General features: G+C 37.3%; 2 protein-coding genes across 3 annotated transcripts in view; one reads left to right on the forward strand and one right to left on the reverse strand.

Annotated features, from left to right (window-relative positions):
- NDUFAF2 (NADH:ubiquinone oxidoreductase complex assembly factor 2) overlaps positions 1–8,785 on the reverse strand; it is a 173,500-nt gene extending 164,715 nt beyond the window's left edge. For both annotated transcript variants that reach the window (XM_068990760.1, XM_068990759.1), the window contains exon 1: positions 8,639–8,785. In XM_068990760.1, coding sequence (XP_068846861.1) covers positions 8,639–8,765 — 127 coding nt within the window. In that variant the 5' untranslated portion in view covers positions 8,766–8,785. The remainder of the gene's footprint in view (positions 1–8,638) is intronic.
- A 201-nt stretch (positions 8,786–8,986) lies between these two features.
- The window catches only part of ERCC8 (ERCC excision repair 8, CSA ubiquitin ligase complex subunit), a 49,485-nt gene continuing 34,380 nt past the window's right edge, over positions 8,987–24,091 (forward strand). Inside the window, exons 1-3 of the mRNA XM_068990713.1 lie at positions 8,987–9,102; positions 17,681–17,776; positions 22,271–22,372. Coding sequence (XP_068846814.1) covers positions 9,026–9,102; positions 17,681–17,776; positions 22,271–22,372 — 275 coding nt within the window. The 5' untranslated portion in view covers positions 8,987–9,025. The remainder of the gene's footprint in view (positions 9,103–17,680; positions 17,777–22,270; positions 22,373–24,091) is intronic.

Below are 24,091 nucleotides of genomic sequence, written 5' to 3' on the forward strand. Positions count from 1 at the left end.
GTGCTCCTAACATGGAGGCCTAGTTATCACTGATGTGAAGAGCTTGTAAGATGTCACAAAATGAGATCTTTTTTTTTAAAGCTTCCAAACAATAGCATGTGCTAAGTACCCCAATGATCCCCTTCCCTATTTCTCATAGGCAACTATTAATGGGACTCTGACCTGATACTGACATTCTTAAGATTCCCGCTTGCAGGAGGTGAGAGTGAAGGCATCTGGAGTACTGAGTACAGTTCTCCCAGAGCAATTCTGCCAGGGCCCTGTAAGAAGCCACAGGCCTGTAGCATTCACTCAGGTCTCACTCAGTACAGTCAAATTCAGGTGAAACGAGGACTCTGCTACAACAGACATCTACAAAGGTAGTCAGGGATAAGAAGACATAAACAACAAAGCCTTAAAAAATATGATGATCAAAGAAGAAATAGACCACTTCTTATAACAAACATTAATAGGCTAATGCCATTTTAAAAAAAAGTGACTTGTCAACACCCACTCCAAAAAAGCAGGGGTATGTGAGAGAGAGAGAGAGAGGAAAAAGTTTTTAACATAAAGAGGAAACTTATAAACTACAGGATACTTTAAAGTTCTCTTAAAAAGTCCCATATTAGTGGGACTTTCTTGGTAGTCCAGTGGCTAAGAGTCCAAAATCCTAATGCGGGGGCCTGGGTTCCATTCATAGCCAGGGAACAAGATCTTGTATACCACAACTAAGAGTTTGGCATGCCACAACTAAAGAACCCATGTGCCACAAACTAAAAAAAATATAAGAAGGATCCCACATGCCACAGCTAAGACCTGGCACAGCCAAATAAATAAATATTAAGAAAAAAACCATATTGGTGATAATAATGCAAGGATTTTGTTTGGAGCTCAATGTATACCAACTGCAAAACTAAGTAAACCAATAAAAGAATTATAGAGAACATAAGAATTCTCATATAAATAAGAGGATTATAGACAACTAGGGAAATGGGAAGGACAGAAAATTTGATATTAAGAAATATTTTACTTCTATATGTGATGATGGTGTTATTTTTATAGTTAAAAAGAGGTACTTCCCTGGTAGTCCAATGGTTAAAAATGCACCTGGTGGTGCAGTGGACATGGGTTCAATCCCTGATCCAGGAAGATTCCACGTGCTAAGGGGCAACTAAGCCCGTGCACCACAACTACTGAGCGCTCACACTGCAACTACTGAAGCCCGCGTGCCCTGGGGTGCACACACCACAGTGAAGACTAGTCTCAGTTCGCTGCAACTAGAGAGAGCTCACGGGCAGCAATGAAGACCCAGCACAACCAAAAAAAATTTTTTTAATTTAAAAAGAGGTGTCTGTGTTCGAGACATATAAGAAATGTTTAGAGGTAAACTGACATGATGTTTGGTATTTGTTTCAAAATTAGAGGAGAGGTGGGTAGCAGGGTGGGAAGAAAATAAAATTTAGTCATGCATTAATAACTGTTTCAAGTGAGTGATGGGTAGGTACATGTCGTTGGGAGCCGCCTTAGGCATTTCTGACAAAATAGAGGCATGGCCCCCAGCCCCCTCTCCTCATTCCGCAGGCACGGACCCGGGATGAAGGAGTTAGGCCTTGTGATTCTGACTTGTTTTTTCCTCTCCTCGGCTGAGCTGACTGAAAAGGAATATTAAGGTGCTTATTGTTCTTGAGAGGAGCATGAGAAGGCACAAAGCCTTCTGTAGCCACACTCAGAGAATAATTCATAAAGTTAATCACTGACATTTGTTTAAGGACTTTTACAAAAGAGTGCTCCAGGATGAGCACATAGGCTGCAGCTTGAGGCCATGGGAGGGATCGCTATCTGAAGCCTATTTGTGAGGAAAATGTTTATGGCAAAGGAGTTTACTGAATTTAGGGCTTAGAAATAATTAAAATAGTTAGAAGTTAAAGATTTAAGGAATGTTGTAAAGTTAGCATATTTTACTATAGCTTATAGAAGTTAGGAATTTTTAGAGACACTATAGCTAGAAGCCTTTTTAAGAGATAGTGAGCTCAGGATGCTAGGGGCAAACAGGATTTAGGAAGATAAGTAGTAAACCGAGGAATGTAGCATGAGTTACAGTGTAATCACAAGTCAACTATAGGACACATTAGAGGAAGTAAATAATAGATGGTAAGGCTGATTCCGAGAATCCCTGAATCAGGAATTCTGTTTGAAGAGCAACAATGATTTATGGAGATAATAAATCTGGGTGAGGGGGAACTGAAAATGTCAAACCTCTGACCTAATGCTTTTGTAAAAGTATAAAAGAAAATCTTAAACTTGAAATAAATAGGCAGTCCAAGAAAACTGAGAGGCTGTCTCATTACTCGCCGACACCATTCATCTCTTCAGGTTGAATCCCTGGCTGCTGGAGCTGGACTCAAGCAGGTACATGGAGGTTTGCACTATCATTCTATTTTTTATATTAGAAATATTTTATAATTCAATAAAGATAATTGAATAAATAAAATAAATGATTCTCAGGTTAGAAAAGAGGTAAAATCCAACTAATTTTTTTAAAAGGAAGCACACAGACATAAAATAAACTTTAATTTTAAACAAACTTCCATTTTAGATGGACAAACCTCAATTCTAAATTATCACCTTTAAAGCATAGTTTATTTGACTTCCCAAAAGTATCTGGAAATGCCAAATTCAAAGGCCACCTTCTTTTTAAAACCAAAAAGCATGAAATGTAAAATTCGGGAAATGTTATTATAAACACATCTGGCACACTGATAATCTAGATATATGTGAATCTAAACACAATCAAATAAATATAGAAAGTATAAATATATAATTTGGTAATAAATGCTTTCACTAAAATCTTAGCATAGATTTTTCTTTGTTCACAATTTCTATAAATATACAATAATGCTTCATTAAAAACCTGAACACAAAGTGAAAAACATCTTTTAGAATGTAAGATTTTCTAATACAATGCTGAACTTGAATAGGTTTATCTCTTAATTATTAAACTATGAACAGTTCAAAAATCACTGCCAGTAGCCTGGTGTAAACAATTCACTACAAAAAGCCCTAGTGAGGGTTCTACAGGTTTTTTAAATGTGTAAATGTTTTAACTCCAAAAACTAATCTACCATGTTTGATGAAATATTTGTCCTGGATTCTAGAAGAAAGAGTCACTGCTGTCTAACGCCCACTGTTATCCCGGCCTTGCCCCCAATCTATTCTATTTTGGTAATATCATCTAAAGCTCAGTATTATGCAAAGTTACAGACTAGATGCAAGACTAGGGCTTCCCTGGTGGTTCAGATAGTAAAGAATCTGCCTGCAATGCAGGAGACCTGCGTTCAATCCCAGGGTTGCAGATCCCCTGGGGAAGGGAATGGCTACCCACTCCAGTATTCTTACCAGAATTCCATGGACAGAGGAGCCTGAGGGGCTATAGTCTATGGGGTCACAGGAGTTAGATACGACTGAGTGACTAACACTTTCAATATCAGTGTATAAGATGCAACTCTCATATAAGTACATTCAGTTAATTTTAATGTTATGATTTTTTTGAATGCTGAAAATTAAATATTATCTGACTCAACTCCCTGATATATCGGAAATCATGTAAGCTTTCAGGTTTGGGCTCTCCTAATAGCATAAACATCCAGGCTTCTTACAAACCATTGATCTAAAGATTAGATTAAAAACAAGTATCACTTTCAAAGTGAAAATGAAGTCACTCAGTCGTGTCCGACTCTTTGCGACCCCATGGACTGGAGCATACCAGGCTTCTCCGTTCATGCGATTTTCCAGACATGAGTACTGGGGTGGGTTGCCATTTCCTTCTCCAAGGGATCTTCCAGACCCAGGGATCGAATCCAGGTCTCTCTCAGATGCTTTACCCTCTGAGCCACGAGGGAAGCCCAAGATCACTTTCAAGATGGACTCAAAGGTCATGAATGTCTGCCAGGTAGTTTGGATTTACTCTCAGGTGATAAGAAGCCACTGAAATGACCAGATTGCCATATACCTGTCTCTTAATCTCATGTTATTATTTTTTTCCTGCCTGAATCTAACTATTCCTACAGTTTTAGGGATCACCTATATTAAGATGGCTTCCAAATTTCTACTTTAATCGCTGACATGTTTGGAAGTGCAGATCTGAGTATACAACTGCCTGCTTATAAAGCTGCCCTCTTATAAGCAACAAATTATGTATTCTTTCACCAACCCCACCCTAAAGGCTGCTTATCTGTTTTCATTAGTCCCTGTTAGCCTCTGTTTGCATGGGTCAATACACCACCATCCACCAGTTCTCCAGAATTAAAACAACAAAATCATCTTTGGCCTCTCCTCTTTTCTTTCCCTTCTACCAGTCCAATTCATTACCAAGTCCAAAAGCTTTGCTAAATCAAACTTTTCTTTCCATTTCCTTCACTTCAGTCCAGTAAGATCTCTCTCTAGGATGAGGGCAAATCCAGCAATGCTCTCACCTAGCAGAACTGTAGTTCCTCCCTTTCCCCTCGAGCTCATCTTTTGCAGAGCTTCCAGAGCCATTTCTCTAACAGCTCTAATTATGTCACAAACTTCTCTCTGCTAAAAAGCTTTCAGTGGTTACCTACTACCTCAGAATGAAGTATAAACTTCAAACCTATGTAAGGTCTTTTATAAGCTGACCTTGTCTATCACCTCACTAGAACAGCTTTCTACTGTTCTTCTGCACTGAAGTCTACCCCCATGGGACTCACCTTCTCATCTCTGTGGTATTTCCCATCTCTTCCCACCACCGACCACTCTTTGTGAAATCCTATTTATCCTTCAAGGTACTGATCAAATGTCTCCAGCTACTTCTCTCCCTAAATTCTCCCAGTACAATCAAACATAAAGCACTCTCTTCCTTCTCTAGCATAGCCCAAAAGTCTGAAAGTTGTTTCTTATTAAAAAACGGTAAACATCTACCCTCTGATCTAAGTTATGAGTTAAAGGCTATACAGATGAGCCTAATTCTTTTCTACACCACAATTTTTAAAATACTTGAAGCTTCTCCTAAAACTGATCTTCACAGGGTAAACCTGCTCAAGACTTGCAGGTAATAAAACTTACAGACATAATCTCTAGAAAATCTCATCATCATAATTATTCCTGTCTGGACTCTCCAGATTTCCAAGCATCTCTTCTAAAGCGTGGTGCCCCAAAATAAACACAATACTCAAAACACAAAAACAGGGTGCTTTTGCAAATTATCCACAATATTCACCCCACCCCCCCAAATCTGGATACTCACAATGTCTATTAGCAAATTAACAGCTCAAGACAGTTCAGTTAATAAATTTGTTATTTTTTAGGGGTGCAGATGTTTAATAAATGTGCAAAAAAAGAAGTGAAAATAACAAAATGAGGTTCAAAAAGGTTCCTATAAGAATCAAGTATACAAATACAAGAATTTATCTTGGAAAGGAAGAGAATTACCTTTTGAAACATGAGATAAGTGGAACTGGATGGATAAAAACAAGTAAATTACACATAAGAAGGGTGCAATAACAAAGGAATTTTGTAGATAAAGTTTAAGGAATCTTTTACTAAATAATCTACTCTAGAGTGGCAAATTTTCAATTAAAAATATGTTAATCAGTACTTTGTTATCAAAAATGCCAAATACATGCAAAGCTCTTAATCTTTTTATCCTGAAATGTCAATAGGTTTGTTTTTTTTTTTTAAGTTAAAATTTCAACAATTCTAAACTTAAATTCAGCTGCCTGGATAATACTCAAGACTAATTTTGAACTACATAACAACAGATTTTTCTCGTATTAAATAATATCCTATGTAGAAAATACAGTAGTTCTTTGATGACTAGCACCAGAGTAATTAACTGAATTAAAAGAAAAATTAATTTCCTCTAAAGGGTTCTTAAACACTACTCATTGGTGGTGTTCAATTTATGCAATTCAAAGAAAACTCCTGGAGACCTGTAAGAACCACCTTTCATATCCAGGAAATAAAAAAGTTAGATGACTTATTTTTGGAAAACTTGCTTGAAAACAAACTAAAACTATTTTCCCTTGATTTATAGCAGAAGGCTTAGGAAACGTGTAATGGTATTTACAGACTGTACAACATATCTGTGCCACAGTCCTCAATTATCCAAGAACTGAGATGCACAGAGATATTAAACAGCTGCATACAGTGACTGTACTACATTATTAATCAAAGCCGAATTTTTCTCACAATCAAGAGTACCTGGATTCAAAATATCAAGCTAACTGAAGTACAAATCAGCATAAGCACTTTGGAAAACAACTTGGTATTGTAATAAAATTAAACATATCCTTTGACTCACACATTATTTTAGAATACACATGATTTTGCTACTTTAAGTCTTTCTTTAATGATACTGTATTTTCAAAGAAATGAAACTAATACAAAATTTTTTAATGGTCAAAAGACTTAACAGATACTCCACCAAAGACCCATGGTTGGCAAATAAGCATATGAAAAGATTCTTAACATCCTCAGTCATTAGGAAAATGGAAATTAAAACCACAATGAGATAACACGAGCTACCTGTTGTTGTTTAGTCACTGAGTCATGTCTGATTTTTGTGACCCCATGGACTGGGGTCTGCAAGGCTCCTCTGTCCGTGGAATTTCCCAGACAAGAATACTAGAGTAGGTTTCCATTTCCTTCTCCAGGGGATCTTCCAGACTTAGGGACTGAACCCTCATCTTCTATATTGGCAGGTGGGTTCTTTACCACTGCACCACCAGGGAAGCCCTATTTACCCATTAGAATGGTTAAAATACAAACAAAAATTTAAAAACTGACAGAACCTAGTAATGGTGAGAATGTAAAACTAGAACTTTCATGTGTTGCTGGCAGGAATGCAATATGGTACAACCAGTTTGGAAAACAGTTTCTTATAAAGTTAGTTATATATATATATAGACAGACTCACCACAAAAGACAGCAATCCCACTCCTAGCTGTTCACCCAAAAGAAAGAAATCCTGTATGGGAATTTTTATAGAGGCTTTCTGCACAGTCACCAAAAACTAGAAACCACCTACAGGTCATTCAGCAGGTGAATGGATAAACTGCGGTAAACCTGCACAATGGAATGGAATACTACTGAGTAACGGAAAGGAACTACTGACACAGGGAGGAATCTCAACTGCAGCCTGCCGCATGAAATAAGCTAGACTCAAAAGACTGCATCTTCTCTAACTCCATTTACATGACATTCTGGAAAAAGCAAACATAAGAAAACATCAATCAGTGGTTGCCAACGGCAGGGTATGCGGTGAGGGAAGGAGCTACTAGAGGCTAAGAGGGACTTCTGGGGGTGATGCAGCTGCTCTGTATCTTGATTCTGGTGATATTTACGACTATGCATTTGTCAAATATCATAAAATCATACATCGAAAAGGATGAATGTTACCATATGTAAATTATACTTTAGATCAATCCAATGTTTTTACATTTGTTTTTAATATTACCTGACAACTTATGAAAAAGAAACATCTTTCCCTTTGTTTGCAATCTTTCAAGAAATACTTCACCATCATGCTAGGTTCTTTGTGGACTTTTTTAAGAAAGAAATACTTTCTGCCCTGATACATTTTAAACGCTCATTAGGGAAACAAGTCTAAGATATTAAAATAATTTACAGAAAACGGGTAGGGAAAACAATTTTGAGTAATAATAAATATACTTTACATGTACTCTACGAAGAAGAAGAAATTTCCTCTATTAAGAGTTCTAGGAAGTGAATGAAACACCACTTTCAAAGGTCTTTTAGTGCTTCTCAATATTATCATCTCTTTCAAGTAAGGATCCTGATACTTGGGAGGACAAATACTTTGTCCGTGATCCCTCAATTAAACGTCAAAGCTGAGATTCTAGAACCCAAGCCTTTCTGACCCAAAGCCTGAGATCTGCATCCTGGTGATACAAAAACACAGAAGAGATTACTGCCACGTGGTGTGATTTCAAGGACCAGGAACGCCCCCTACCTCCGCAAACACCAAGACTTTGCCGCAAGATTCCTACACAGAAACACGATTAGCGCCATGTATCTTAAAGTGAGCGCAACAGGGACTTGGGAATGCAAACTCGAGGGAAAGGTAACGTGGGGTCTGGTGATGGGATCTCTTTTCCACACTGTCAGTGAGCATGGACCTACTTCTGACAGCTTTGTCCGCGAGGAAGGTGACGCTCGGGGCCAACGCCGGAGCCACTTTAAAAGGTCAACGCCAAGAAAGAGGAGAGCAGAAGCGCTCAAAATAACACCTCTTCAATTTCCCCCGACCCCTCGGTCGCAAAGTGGGCACTGGCGACCAGGGAGGAGGAAAGGTACGTCCCTATCTCTCCCTGGACCCTTTGGTGAAAAGCTCCCTGGACTTGTCCCTATCTACACTGCCGATCGCAAGGACCCACACAGGACGCCGGCAAGGCTCCCGGCGCTAGGCGGAGGAGTGTGCGAAGCTAGCGCCGCGGCGGCCGGGCTCAAGACCTAGACGCTGCGGCGCAGGGACTCAGGCACTTGGCGGGCCACTCAAGCCAGTGGCCAGCGCGGAGGGCGCGGCGGGGTGAACAAACTCGGCTGGCCACTCTGCCGATTACCACTAGTGCCGCAGGTCGTTTTCCGACCACCCAACCCGCTGCCCTCGCTCTCATCTCACCTCTCCAGTTCTTGTACTCCGGGATATAATAGTATTTGTTCCCGAACCGGTCTGTGCCCACTTGCTCTTTCACTTCCTTTGACAGTGCTCTCCGCAGGACGCCGAACAAATGCTGAAACCAACCCATACTGTCCCACCAGCTCCGGCGCGGCGGGCGGCGGGATCTGCCGGGATATCAGCAACCAAAGCGGGAACGCCCCCGCCGCTGACCCCGCCCACCAACGCCGAGGAGTCCCATCCACCTTCATCCGCGTACTCTCTAATAAAGGCGCTCTCCATTGGTCGGATGGCATCACGCTTAACCAATGGGAGGCTCCGCTACTACAACCCCGCCTCCGAGTTCTGCCATGGCAGCGTCCAGTTCTCAAGCCAATGTGAAAGAACGGGATGCTAGGGTTCTTGTCGGCTCGACAAGCGGGTTTAGAAGACCCTCTTCGCCTCCGGAGAGCAGAATCCACACGGAGGTAAAGAAAGCCTTACTTTTTAGTCTAACGTGCTAGTTAAAATGTAGACCAAGACTGTGTTAGCCTTGCCTTACACTTTTCCGCCTCATTATCACTTTCCTGCCACCACACTGGGCTTTACTCTCTTCTGCTCTGTGAGTTGAGAAAACAAGTTACCTTTTATACACCCATAGGCAAGTGGGTGCGAAAGTAGGCTCGGGTGAGGGCGCTTTACATTGAAATGAGGATATTTTAATTTTATTTTATTCCTTTTCTCTCATGCTTTCTCCCCGCCTCCCAAGGAATAACTATCGTTCAAGAATTTATTCTTTCATTTAGTCAGCGTATTTAGTGAGGTCCTACCATGTGCCAAGCAATATGTTGAAGGCCGAGCATAGGCCAGAAATTGAACAAAATTTAGTGTGGCTCGAGGCAGAGAACTGTGAGGAGAGGGCCATTGACAAAAGATGAAGCTGGAGAGATAGAGGGGGCTAGATGGGGAAGAGCCTTGTATGCTTGGTTATGAGGTATGAAGATCAGAAAAAGGTGACAGCTATTGCATTTTGTCATCAGCTTGGAGAATGGATTGAAGTTGAGAGCAAGAGTGGGAACCAAGTTAGGTAACTGTTGCAAGGAGAGTGTTGATGGAAGCCTGAGCCAGGGTTGTGGCAGCTGGAACCAAGAGGGTGAAGATATTTGAAAAATATCTGAGAAATAGAATCACAGGTCTTTTTTCAGCCCTATGAAGAGTGTTGTCTTATATATTGTATTTACACACATTGTAAACTCCATTGGACAGTGTTACAATTTTTGTTTTCAACCGTCAAACATATTTTAAGAAAAAGAATAATCTCTTTAGATCCGTATCATTTCTGTTGCTCTCTCTTCATTACTGATATCCCAAGTTTTCTTCTTATATCACTTTGCTTCTGTCTGAAGAAATTTGTTTAGCAATTTTTATAGAGCAAGTCTTGATGGCTCTGTAGTTTGTGGAAAGGAATCTGCAGTCATTTGAACCATTGTTTTTCTATAGGTAATTTGTTATCCTCTGGTTGCTTTGAAATTTTCTTTGCTTTTTGTTTTCAGCAATTTGATTTTTTTTACAACTGTTTTATTTTTAATTGAAGTATACCCAGGTGGTACAATGGTAAAGAATCCACCCGTTAATGCTGGAGACTTAAGAAACATGCGTTTGATCCCTGGGTCAGGAAGATCCCCTGGACCAGGGCATGGTAACCCATTCCAATATTCTTGCCTGGAAAATCCCATGGACAGGGGAGTCAGGCAGGCCACAGTACATGGACTCACAAAGAATCAGACATGACTGAGTGACTGAGCACACACACACACATTATTTAGAATGTTGTGCCAATCTCTGCTGTACAGCACAGTGACTCAGTTGTATACATATATACATCTATGCATGTACAATATATGCATGAATGTATACATATATACACTCTTTTTTAATCTTTTCTATTATGGTTTATCACAGGATATTAAATATATTAAGTTGGTACAAAAGTAATTGCCATTTTGGACCATAAATTTTAAATCATTATGTGCTGTGTTTAGTTACCCAGTTGTGTCTAACTCTTTGCGACCCTACGGTCTGCAGCCCATCAGGCTCCTCTGTCCATGGGGATTCTCCAGGCAAGAATACTGGAGTGGATTGCCATGCCCTCCTCCAAGGCATCTTCCCAACTCAATGATCGAAACCAGGTCTCCCACATTGCAAGCAGATTCTTTACCATCTGAGCCACCAGGGAAGCCCGAGAATACTGGAGTTGGTATCCTATCCCTTCTCCAAGGTATGTTCTGACTCAGGAATTGAACCAGGGTCTTCTGCATTGTAGACAGATTCCTTACCAGCCGAGCTACCAGTGAAATTCAAACTAGGGTCAAATACATGTTTATTAATCAAAATAGTAACCATTACATACAACACTTTTTTGCCAACAAGAAATAGGTTTGTTTATTCAGGTAGCATAAAAATATGTGCTTCAGGATTCAGTGAATTCTTGGAAAGCATTTTCTGCCTCCTGCTGGTTGTGAAAGTGTTTTCGCTGCAAAAAGTTGTCAGGATCCTTGAAGAAGTGGTAGTCATTTGGCAAGAGGCCAGGTGAATATGATGGATGAGGCAAAACATCATAGCCCGATTCTTTCAACTTTTGAAGCATTGGTTGTGCGACGTGTGGTCAGGAATTGACGTGGAGAAGAATTGGGCCCTTTCTGTTGACCAATGCCAGCTGCAGGCCTTGAAGTTTTCAGTGCATCCCATCGATTTGCTGAACATACTCCTCAGACATAATGGTTTCCCCGGAATTCAGAAAGCTGTCATGGATCAGACCAGCAGCAGACCACCAAACAGTGGCAATGACCTTTTTCTGGTGCAAGTTTGGCTTTGGGAAGTGCTTTGGAGCTTCTTCTTGGTCAGCCACTGAGCTGGTTATCTCTGTCATATAAATTTCACTTCTTGTCGCACGTTGCAATCTGATCAAGAAATGGTTCTTTGTTTTTGCAAAGAATAAGAGAAGACGACACTTAAAAAACGATGATTTTTTTTAAATTTGTGATCAGCTCATGAGGCACCTACTTACTGAAATTTTTTCACCTTTTAGTTTGCTTCAAATGCCAAACAACTGTAGAATGGTTGACATTGAGTTCTTCAGCAACTTCTCATGTAGTTGTAAGAGAATCAGCTTCGATGATGACTCTCAATTGGTCCTAGTCAACTTCTGATGGCTGGCCACCACACTCCTCATCTTCAAGACTCTGTCTCCTTTGAAAAACTTCTTGAACCATGACTGAACTGTACATTTTCTAGCAGTTCCTGGGTCAAATGCATTGTTGATGTTGCAAGTGGTCTCCATTGCTTTACAACCCATTTTGAACTCAAATAAAATCATTTGAATTTGTTTTTTGTCTAACATCATTTTCATAGTCTGAAGTGCATATAAAATAAACAGAAAGTAATAAGTCATTAGCAAAAAAAGATAAGGCAAGAAAAGTGAATTAAAGTAATGTATAACAACCACATTTATTTAAGAATGTATTCCAATATCAAATGGCAAAGTTCAACAATGCAAAACTGCAATTACTTTTGCACCAATCTAATATTCAGTAATCGGTGTGACATGGAAAGCAACCAATCAAAATGGATTCTCACCATTAATGACCAGTATGTGATGTCTCATAGCAAAGAGATTGGAAAAATGATTTTAAAAGACACCAGGACTCATTCTTTTCCTTACCCTCCTTACCCCAATTTCCTCTGCCTTCCCCTATATCTCTATTCTTTTACTTCTTTTCCCTTCATCCTCTCTTCTTCACTTTGTCTCTTCCTCCTCTTTTCTCCCCTGTTCTCGTCACCGCCTTGGCCCAAGAGTCCTCAAGACCTCCCCCAGGCTTGAGGATTCTCTAGAAGGACTCAGTATGCAGCATATAGTTGTACCAAAATACTCATAACTGTGATTTATTACAGCAAAAGTATACCAGGTAAACTTACTGGAGGGAAAGGCACATGCATGACTTGAGAAGGAAACCAAGCACAAGCTCCCAGTGGAGTTGCGTAGGACACACTTAATTTCTTTAGCAATGAATTGTGATAGCATAGATGAAATCTCTCTCAGAGAAGTTCATTACAGACTCAGTGCCTAGAGTTTTTAAGTACAAACTGGCCACATAGGCACTTTCTGCTTAGCATGTACCAAAATTCCAGACTCCTAGAAAGCATGTAAGAATTCATAATGTACACTGTTTGCTTCAAATAGTTTAGGCACAATGAGCCATTCTTACCCAGAAATAATGGGAACCCTCCTGAAATCCCAGAAGGCAGGTAAGGGTCAGTCTTACAAGCAGGCCTTTTTAAGGATAGTAGCCTCAGGGCTGCCATTTTAATTATATTTTTTGCATACCTTGCCTCCTTCCACACAAACCCTACCCCTGTTTCCCTGTTTTAGAAACCTCCCCTTTCCCTTTACCTTAGCCCCTTCTTCTGGTTCCCAAATGACACAGACCTAAAGTATTTAGGTTGGGTAGAGGTAGGCTACCTAAAAGACAGGGATTAGATTGGTCTAGAGTGAGATTTCACAGGCTAAGGAAAAAAAAAAAGAAAATCAGAAACAAAAGCAAGCAGACTGTATCAACTAAAAGCCTTCTGTACAGCCAAGGAAACCGTCAACATAGTGAAAAGACAACTCACACTATGGGGAAAAAGATTTTCAAATCGTTTATCTGATAAGGGCTTAATATCCAAAATATGTCAAGAACTCATTCAACTCAATAACAAGAGGAAAAAATTAAAAATGGACCCCCCCCAAAAAAAACCTGAATATGCATTTGTCCTAAGAAGATATACAAATGACCAACAGGTGTGTGAAAAGATGTCCAACATCACTAGTCATCAAGGAAGTGCAAAAACAACAGGCAACACCCCATACTTGTTAGAATATCTGTTACCAAAAGGAAAAGACATAACAATTGTTGGAGTGGATTTAAATGCTGTAGAGAATTTAAAACCCTTGTACACTGTTGGTGAGATTTATAAATTGGTACAGCCACAGTGGAAAACCATTATGGAGGATGCTCAGAAATTAAAAATAGAGCTACTATATGATCCAGCGATTTCACTTCTGGGAATATATCCAAAGGAAATGAAAGCAATAACTTGCAAAAGTATCTGCACCTCCATGTTCATAGCAGCATTATTTACAATAGCCAAGACATGGAAAACTAAGTGTCCATCTATGGATGAATAGATAAAGAAGTTGTGTTACATATATTCAATGAAATATTATTTAGCTACAGAAAGTGAAGAAACCCTGCCATTTGCAGCTACATGGATGGACCTTGAAGGCATTATGCTAAATGAAATAAGTCTGACAAAGAAAGACAAATACTGTATGATCTCATTTAAATATGTGGAATCTTAAAAACCCATAGAAAAAGAGATCAGATTTACCAGAGTCAGGGAGTGGTAGGAGGAAGAATTGGAGGAAAGTGGTCAAAAGGTACAAAATTCCAGTTATAAATACATAGTACTAGGGGTGTGATGTCGGAAAAGGCAATGGCACCCCACTCCAGTACTCTTGCCTGGAAAATCCCATGGATGGAGAAGCCTGGAAGGCTGTAGTCCTTGGGGTCGCTGAGGGTCGGACACGACTGAGCAACTTCACTTTCATTTTTCACTTTCATGCATTGGAGAAGGAAATGGCAACCCACTCCAGTGTTCTTGCCTGGAGAATCTCGGGGACAGGGGAGCCTGGTGGGCTGCCATCTCTGGGGTCGCACAGAGTTGGACGTGACTGAAGCAACTTAGCAGCAGCAGCAGCAGCAGGCATTTACTGTATGCTGAGCCTTGTTATGAGCCCTTTTTATGTTTAAACTCATTTAATCTTAATGTCCTCACCAGGATAATGATGTTTTATAGTTACTGAATATCAGAAATTTCATTCATCTTAATTTGTGTGAGTACTTCTTAATCACTTTTATTTATATTTAATTTTATTTAAATGTGCTTATTTATTGAGTTGAACATACTCATTTTATATTTCTGTAAGAAACAATTCAGGGAAATTTTTTTAAACTGTAATTTAAGCTTTTGTTCACTAGATGTCCTCAGTTAAGTTTTAAGTTACAAGAATTTAGCTTTTTGTTCATGAAAATTTGTTTCAGGTTCTAGATATCTAAATTTAAATTAGTAAAATACACTCTTTAAATAAGATTTAAGATAATGCTTCAGGAGAAACTTGACATGTAATTGTTAATACCCTTAATACTTCAAAAATTTGTAGAAGGCTTTTAATAATCTATATACATCCTTGGATGTATGTTAGGAGATTTAAGCATTGTATTTAAGCCACTTTTAACTTCATGTGGTTTTGGTGAAATAAGGACATTTTAATGTTAAATTGCTTTCCTGTTGTTTAGTTTTATCTCCCCCTGCTTCTGTTAAATTACTTTTGAGGGGAGCATAGTTGCTTTACAGTGTTGTGTTAGTCTTTGCTGTTCAACAAAGTGAATCCGTTACATGTATACTTGTATCCTCTCTTTTTTAGATTACATTCCCATTTAGGTCACCACAGACCACTGAATAGAGTTCCCTGTTCTATACAGTAGGTTCTCATTAGTTATGTATTTTATACGTAGTAGTGTATACGTGTCAACCCCAGTCTCTCAATTCACCCCACCAGCCCCTTCCCCTCTTGGTATCTGTACCTTTGTTCTGTACATCTTGGTCTCTTATTTCTGCTTTATGAGTAAGTTCATCAGTACCATTTTTCTAGATTCCATAACCAAGTGATATTATATGATATTTTTCTCTTTCTGACTTACTTCACTCTGTATGACAGTCTCTGCTGCTGTTGCATTGCTTCAGTCGTGTCCGACTCTGTGCGACCCCAGAGACGGCAGCCCACCAGGCTCCCCCATCCCTGGGGTTCTCCAGGCAAGAGCACTGGAGTGGGCTGCCATCGCCTTCTCCATGACAGTCTCTAGGTCCATCCATTTCTCTGCAGATGACACAGTTTCATTCTTTCTATGGCTGAGTTATACTGCATTGTGTAATAGCACATTTTCTTTATCCATTCCTGTGTTGATGGATATTTAGGTTGCTTCCATGTCATGGCTATTGTAAATAGTGCTGCAGTGAAGATTTGGTGCATGTATCTTTTTGAACTATGGTTTTCTCTGGGTATGTCCCAGGAGTGAGACTGCTGGGTAATATGGTAGGTCTATTTTTAGTTTTTTAAGGACCCTCCATACTGTTCTCCGTAGTGGTTGTACCAGTTTACATTCCCACCAACCGTGTAAGAGGGTTCCCTTTTCTCCACACCCTCTGCAGCATTTATTGTTCATAGATTTTTTTTTTTGATGATAGCCATTCTGACTGAGATAATACTTCACTGTAGTTTTGATTTGCATTTTTCTAGTAATTAGCAATGTTGAGCATCTTTTCATGTGTTTTTATTGGCCATCTGTATGTCTCTTTTGGAGAAATGTCTGTTTAGGCCTTCTGCCCATTTCTTTATTGAGTTGTTTGTTTTTTTGATATTGAGCTCCATGAGCTGTTTGTATGTTTTGAAGGTTATCAGTTGCTTCATTTGCAAATATTTTCTCCCATCCTGAGGGTTGTCTTCATTTTGTTCATGGTTTCATTTGCTGTACAAAAGCTTTTAAGTTTAATTAGGTCCCATTTGTTTTTATTTTCAGTACTCTAGAAGGTGCATCAGAAAAGATCTTGCTGTGGTTTATGTAAAGAAGTATTCTGCCTGTATTTTCCTGTAACAGTTTTATAGTGTCCCTCCTTACATTTAGGTCTTTAATCCATTCTGAGTTTATTTTTGTGTATATATTAAAGCATGTTCTAATTTTATTCTTTTACATGTAGATGTCCAGTTTTCCCAGCACCACTTATTGAAGAGACTGTCCTTTCTCCATTCTGTAGTCTTGCCTCCTGTGTCATAGTTAGGTGACCATACATGCATGAGGTTTATCTCTGAGCTTTTTATCCTGTTCCATTGCTCTATATTTCTGTTTCTGTGCCAGAACTATACCATCTTGACTAATATAGCTTTGTGGTACAGTCTGAAGTCAGGAAACCTGATTGCTCCAGCTGCATTTTTCTTGCTCAAGATTGCTTTCGCTTTTCAGGGTCTTTGTGTTTCCATACAAATTGTAGAGTTTTTTCTTTTAATTCTGTGAAAAATGCCATTGGTAGTTTGATGGGGATTGCATTGAATTGGTAGGTTGCTTTGGGTAGTATAGTCATTTTCACAATAATGATTCTTCCAATCCAGAAACATGGTGTGTTTGTCCATCTGTTTGTGTCATTGATTTCTTTCATCAGCATCTTATAATTCTCTTGAGTATAAATCTTCTGCCTCCTTAGGTAGGTTTATTCCTAAGTTTTTTATTCTTTTCGTTGTGATGGTAAATGGGATTGTTTCCTTAATTTCTCTTTCTAATCTTTCACTGTTAGTGTATAGGAAAGCAAGAAATTTCTGTTTATTAATTTTGTGTCCTGCAACTTTACCAGATTCATTGATGAGCTCTAGTAGTTTTCTGGTGGCATCTTTAGGATTTTCTAAGTATAGTATCATGTCATCTGCAAACAGTTTTACTTCTTCTTTTCCAATTTGGATGCCTTTTATTTCTTTTTCTTCTCTGATTAGCATCACTAGGACTTCCAAAACTATGCTAAATAATAGTGATGAGAATGGACATTCTTATCTTGGTCCTAATCTTGGAGAAAATGCTTTCAGTTTTTTACTATTAAGAATAATGTTTGCTGTATGTTTGTCATATATGGCCTTTATTATGTTGAGGTGGGTTTGCTCTACACCCACTTTCTAGAGAGTTTTTACAATAAATGTGTGTTGAATTTTTTCAAAAGCCTTTTCTACATCTATTGAGATGATCATATGGTTTTTATTCTTTAATTCATTAATGTGGTATATCCCATTGTTTGATTTGTATATATTGAAGAATCCTTGCATCCCTGGAATAAATCCCACTTGATCACAGTATATGATCCTTCTAATGTGTTGTTGGATTCTGTGTGCCCTCCCTTTTAATTTTTATATATATATGTTTTTAGGGTTTTGGGACTGGAGTTAAACAAAGACAGAGATGTTGAAAGGATCCATTGCAGTGGAGTTAACACCCTTGACATTGAACCCGTTGAAGGGAGATAGTAAGTTTCTTATATAATCATTTTTGTTCCTAAGTGAGATCCAGTAAAATCTTGCTTTCAGATTAATGTTGTAAAATTTCATAAAAATTAATAAAAATTCTACATTGTCACATTTAAATCTGGCATTATTAATTTCAAATAAATACAAAAGATTGACCCTATGAAATGTTGCCAAATAAGTATTTCCAAAGTACTTTAATATAAATATATTCATTGTTAAATCAACAAATATTGAGTTTTTTGTTTTGATGCAGAGAGCGTGTAAGTGCTGAGGTATATCTTAAGGAGCTATTTCAAAACAGTTGTTGCTCTCAGATAATCTTGTGGGAAAACAAATATAAGAAGCAAAAGTATATGAAGGACACCAGACTTGTACTTGACTTCCTCCTGGCTTTATATTTATTAGCTGTGTGGCCTTGAGCAATTTGTCTAACCTTTCTAATTCACGGTTGTCTTAGCTACACAGTGTAAGAACAATACCTAATTAACAAGTTTGTTGTGAAGATTAATTACAATAATATGTATAACATGATTAGCATAGCACATGGCATATTGTAAATGATTGCCACCATTATTGTTAATCAAAACCATTATCACCTGTACTTTCGATCCGTTTTCCACACAACAGCTAAAGTGCTTTGAAAAATGCAAATATGTACATGCCACACACACATCCCCACCCACTTAAAGCTTATCTACCCCACATTACTTTTACCAAAATGTTCAAAACCTTTGTCCTTCAATTAGGACAAGTATAAAAGTAACTAAAGAAGTGTGTCTTGTTATGTTTTGTTTAGCATTTGCCCCAAATCATTGTATTATAATGAGGTATTATTACTTGCATTAAAATAAGCCAGGATAGGTTTAATAGAATTCAATTTTTTAAATTCCAGCTTCTGTCATTATCTCATCTAGTATATGAGAAACATGTACAGTGAACAAATTCTAACTTTAACACATGGTTAAATGTAAAAGATGACATGTGATCTTTTTTTTTTTTCCCCTAACCTTTTCTAGGCTGAACATACTACCTCTCAATCAAGGACAGCTTTGGGACATTTGCTTGTAAAATAATCCTGACATAAGCAGCAAGGGATAGCTGATTTCTTTTGGTCTTGGGTGCTGGTGGGATAGTGATCAGTTGTTTGACCTGTAAAGTTCATGAATCCAGTAGGCTACCAGTTGGGAGAGTTAGTGAGAAATGTGGAAAGTTATGGATTATATGTGCATTAAATATGTGTGAGAAATACAGGCTGAGGAGTCTTTGCAGAGCATATACAGAAAAGTCAAGATTCTTACTATAGTAGTTTCCCCTTTTATTGTATAGTGAAAATCTACAACTGTTTCATTGTTTGCTAAGACTTGTATTTTGCATTAAAAACCCTTTTGGCAGCAAAGAGAAATAAAAAGCAAAATGGATGTTTAATGGAAAATTAAATATAGGTCTTCTTTTTCTCACAAAAATCAACTCACATACAACCTGCTGAAAACACTTATTCATATTTACCAACTACCTTACAGTTAAGTAACATCATTGCCATTAGATACTTCAACTACAAAATCAGTTAATTACAGTAATGTTCAGTTTTATTTTCCACCCAATTAATGTAATCAAAAGAAAGCTTTTGGAAGTCACTCTAGCAAAGGTGAAACATCTGACCTTATTATAAATATGATTTAAATTAACTTTAAAAGTTGAATTTTGAAAACAGTTGTTTTTCCATTGATAATACATGTGCTGTGGTTAAAAAAAAAAACAGTGTTGTACAAAGCTCAAATGTTCAGCAAAATGTTTTTGGAATTAGAAATGGTACACATATAATTCACAACTGTTTCCAAGCAAGCTGCAACATTTTTTCAACTAAAATAAAAAAGCTGTAGTTGTTAAACTTTACAGAGATTACTGGATATACACAATTAGAATAACCAACCCACAAAATTTTGTAATGAAGCTAATGTTAAAAATTAAAAAAACCCTTCAGGATAGCTTTACTGCCCTATCATCAATCAGATATAGAACCGTTTGAACAAAAAACTTTGAAGAAGTACTTTTAAATTAACTAATTGTTCTACATATCAATATTGAATTTTTCTTAAAACAGATCTATAAATCAGTGCTTCTTGGACATGCTGCTATTTCATGAATCCTTTGTAACTGGTTCATAACATGGTAAGGCACTTGTACCAGAATGTAAATTATTAAGTCTTTAAGCACAGTTTTGATGAGCTAGAATTTTTTTTGTAGCTTTTTTGTAGCGAGACTTTCTCAAGAAGAAAGAACTGTGATCATTTCTGGTGCAAGTTCCTTATGTTGTTGCACTACAATAACAGAGAAACTAAAGGTGGCAAAATTAAAAGAAAAATGATTACTTATAACAAATATAAGTGATCAGATATCCCTGCAAACCTCAAAATATGGATGAATGAGAGCAACACACTGATAACTACAAGATCTGTGTGGTATCAGCATCTATACCAGGTGGGGTAAGAAAAACCAATGGGGCATCTAATAGACCTGATAACTTCAAAGTGACTGACAGCTACTTGAAAGCTCAGCAAGTCAGTTTGACTACAACAGTTGAAACTGGGAAAGGATTGTGTACTCTTGATGTCCAAGGGGTTCACAGTAAGACCCAAAGAGGCTGGAGTAATCTAGCCCCTATAATCTCTCCAGCTGACCAACTAAAGATGCCCTAATAGATGAACCCCATGTTCCCATGTTGAGGAGAAACTGTTTGGAATAGAATCCAAAGTGAGAAGTACAGTGATGATAGAAACAAAGAAAAAAGATGAGTCAGATAAAAATTGGAGAGATGACCAGAACTTGGAAATCTGAAAATTAGCTGCCATATTCAGAATATCTTATTTTAAAAAGAAGAGGAGGAGGATGTTCTAGGGATATAAATTTTAAATATTGCCAAATTAAGCCTCCCTTTTAAAAGTTTAAGAAAATTTTATATAAAAATGAGCAAAAGAATAGGATTAAGGTCAGAGTTCATACAAAATTATTTTAATAACAAATAAAATAAATAATGTTCCTATAAACAATATATTTGTGCCAGAAAGATATGTCCACAAAATAGATGAGAACTGTAACCTAATATTTTAAAAATAACTAAAAGTCATTTTTAAAAGGTACAGTGTATGAAAGAATAACATAAGTTATAATTAGAAAAACTGAGAAATGAGATGATCAAACTTAAGAAAAAATTATGAAAAAAGTTAAATACAAGAGGTGATGCTTTAGAAATAGAAGCAAATAAATACAAGAGGAAACATAAAAATCAAAAAGAGATGGAGATAGGAAAAGGAGTCAAGAGAATTAGGTATATGTAGAAGACAGACAAAGAATATCCAACATACATATAAGAGGAGTTTCCAGAGAAGAAACCAAAGGAAGAGAATGGAATAAAGACTGAAGGAAACGTTGTCAGAATGAACAAAATCTGAAACTACTACATATAAGGGAAGAAAATCATGTTGTAACCACAGACTTTGATTTTGAGCTTTATGCTCAAAGAAATGAAGTTTCTTATTTAAGATGTTCAAGGAAATAAAATCTGAGTCAAGGATTTTATATCCAACCAGACTGACTAATGGTTACTAATATACAAGAATTCAAGGAATATTGTTCTCATTAGTCCTTTCTTAAGAATCTACAAGAGAATAAAATTAGAGAAAAAGAATGAATAGAGAGATACACCAGAATTGATGGTGAGCAATAATATTAGCAAATAACAATACTTTCTATAGATTCATACATATTTACATATATAGATATATAGATTAAATTCATGGATCTGTGTGTCTTCTCCACTAGATTATAAACTGAGGAGTCAGGAATCATACCTGTCTTGTTCACAGTTGTATTAGCATAATGCCTAGCATATTGTAGAAGCTCAGAGTTGAATGAGTTGAAGTAAATGTGTTTATAATGGAGGGAACGAATCTAACACTTACTGATGTCCTTTTTTTTTTTTTCGCCAGGCAGTGTAAAAGACTTTTGTGTACGATTTATCTTTATTTCAGCTTTACGATTTAGGTGAAAATGTTCCCCTTTTTGTAAATAAACAAGCTTAAGTGAAGTAACTTGCCCAGGGTCAGATAGTAATATCTGTAATATTCCATCAGTAATAACTGGTCTGTCTGATTCCATTTTCATTTAACACAATTATAATTGGGACATTTAAAATGACTTTGTAATGTCTTACTTTCTGAAATGAGAAATATCTTTTGCCATCTTGTTTCTCCTGTTCATTTTGGTATCTTGAAGGTAAATTTTAACCGATCACAGATTAAATCTATCTATTTTTGTTTTTCCACAAATATTAAATTAAAGATTTTAGCTTATTATAGTCTGCTAATGAAGATTTACTCTGTATTTATGGGCATAATAAATTTGAGAGTTTGTGGATCAGTAATTTTCAGAAATATGTAATCATAAATAAATGAACTATATAAATGATAAATTAATTTGAACTTTTTTATTATTAGCATGTTATCAGGTGGTTCAGATGGTGTGATTGTGCTTTATGATCTTGAGAACTCCAGCAGACAACCTTATTACACGTGTAAAGCAGTGTGTTCCGTTGGCAGGTGTGTATTAAAAACGTAATTCATGAATTTATAAACATTTGAGTATTTTTTGCATCAAATGCAAAACATGAAATATGAATGTTTCAAGCAAATTGTTCAAATGATATATTTACATAGTTATCCCTTGACATCTTCTTGCAAGTAATAACTGAAATTTGAATATTGCTCTTTTTTTTAAATTTTTTAATTAAAGGATAATTATTTTACAGAATTTTGTGATTTTCTGCATTACGTCAACAACAATCAGCCATAGATTCACCCATGTCCCCTCCCTCCCAAACCTCCCTCCCATCTCTCTCCACCCCACCCTTCATCCTGTCACAGAGACCCTGTTTGAGTTCCCTGAGTCATACAGCAAATTCCCATTGGCTATCTGTTACACTGTATTGTAAATTTCTGTGTTACTCTCTCCATTCATCTCCCCTTCTCCCTCCTCTCCTCCCACCTTGTCCATAGGTCAGTTCTCTATGTCTGTTTCTCCATTGCTGCCCTGAAAATAAATTCATCAGTACATCTCTTCAGATTCCATATATATGTGTCAGTATATGATATTTATATTTCTTTCTGACTTACTTCACTCTGTATAACGGGCTCTAGTTTTGTCCACCTCATTGGAACAGATTCAAATGCGTTCCTTGTTATGGCTGAGTAGTAGTCCATTGTATTTATGTACTACAGCTTCTTTATCCATTCATCCTCAATGGACATCTAGGTTGCTTCCGTGTTCTGGCTTTTGTAAATAGTGCTGCAGTGAACACTGGGGTACATGTGTCTTTTTCAGTTTTGATTTCCTCAAGGTATATGCCTAGGAGTGGGGTTGCTGGGTCATATGGCGGTTTTATTTCTAGCTTTTTAAGGAGTCCCCATACCATCTTCCTTAGTGGCTGTATCAGTTTACATTCCCACCAGCAATGTAAGAGTGTTCCCTTTTCTCCACACCCTCTCCAGCATTTATTGTCTATAGACATGATGATGGCCATTCTAACTGGTATCTCATTTGTAGTTTTGATTTGCATTTCTCTGATAATGAGTGACTTTGAGTATCTTTTCATGTGCTTGTTAGCCATCTGTATGTCTTCTGTGGAGAAATGTCTCTTCAGGTCTCTTTGATATTGCTGTTTTTAACATATGACTTCTCCAAAACAACTGGGGTATCAGTTTTCAAAAGGACTTTATTTTAAGACTTTTGATTATGGTCTTTTTGTTCTCCACCTACATGGCACACCTCAGTAACTAATTTTAGTTTTTAGAGTACTTAACATAAGATTCATTTAAGTCTTTCTAGCTAAATATAAACACAAATTAGTTTTTTCAACTATTAGTAGAACAAAAAGATTAATAGCTAGAAGCCATAATGTACTAGCTTCTAGCCAGTACAAAACACACACACGCACACACCCCTCTTCTCTTACCTACTTACTTAGAGCTGCTTGACTTAACATACTTTTCTACCTTGAATTTTTTGGCTGTTTAATAAAGTGTTTTACGATTTTAATTTGTTCATAGTGGTCACCTAATTCTTTCTTGTCTCCTGTATTTGATCTGATTTTAAGCAGACCTTGAAATAACAGAGAATAAGAGTTGAAAAAATGTTTTCAAGAGGAAAACATTAATATCTGCAACTGCTATGTATTAAAGCTGTTTCCAAAGCGCTAGTATAGATACATAAGTTCGTGGAATATTTGTGAGGAGAATTATGATTATTTCTTGGCTCTGATA

This window comes from Capricornis sumatraensis, chromosome 18, assembly GCF_032405125.1.
Source record: "Capricornis sumatraensis isolate serow.1 chromosome 18, serow.2, whole genome shotgun sequence".
NCBI lineage: Eukaryota > Metazoa > Chordata > Mammalia > Artiodactyla > Bovidae > Capricornis > Capricornis sumatraensis.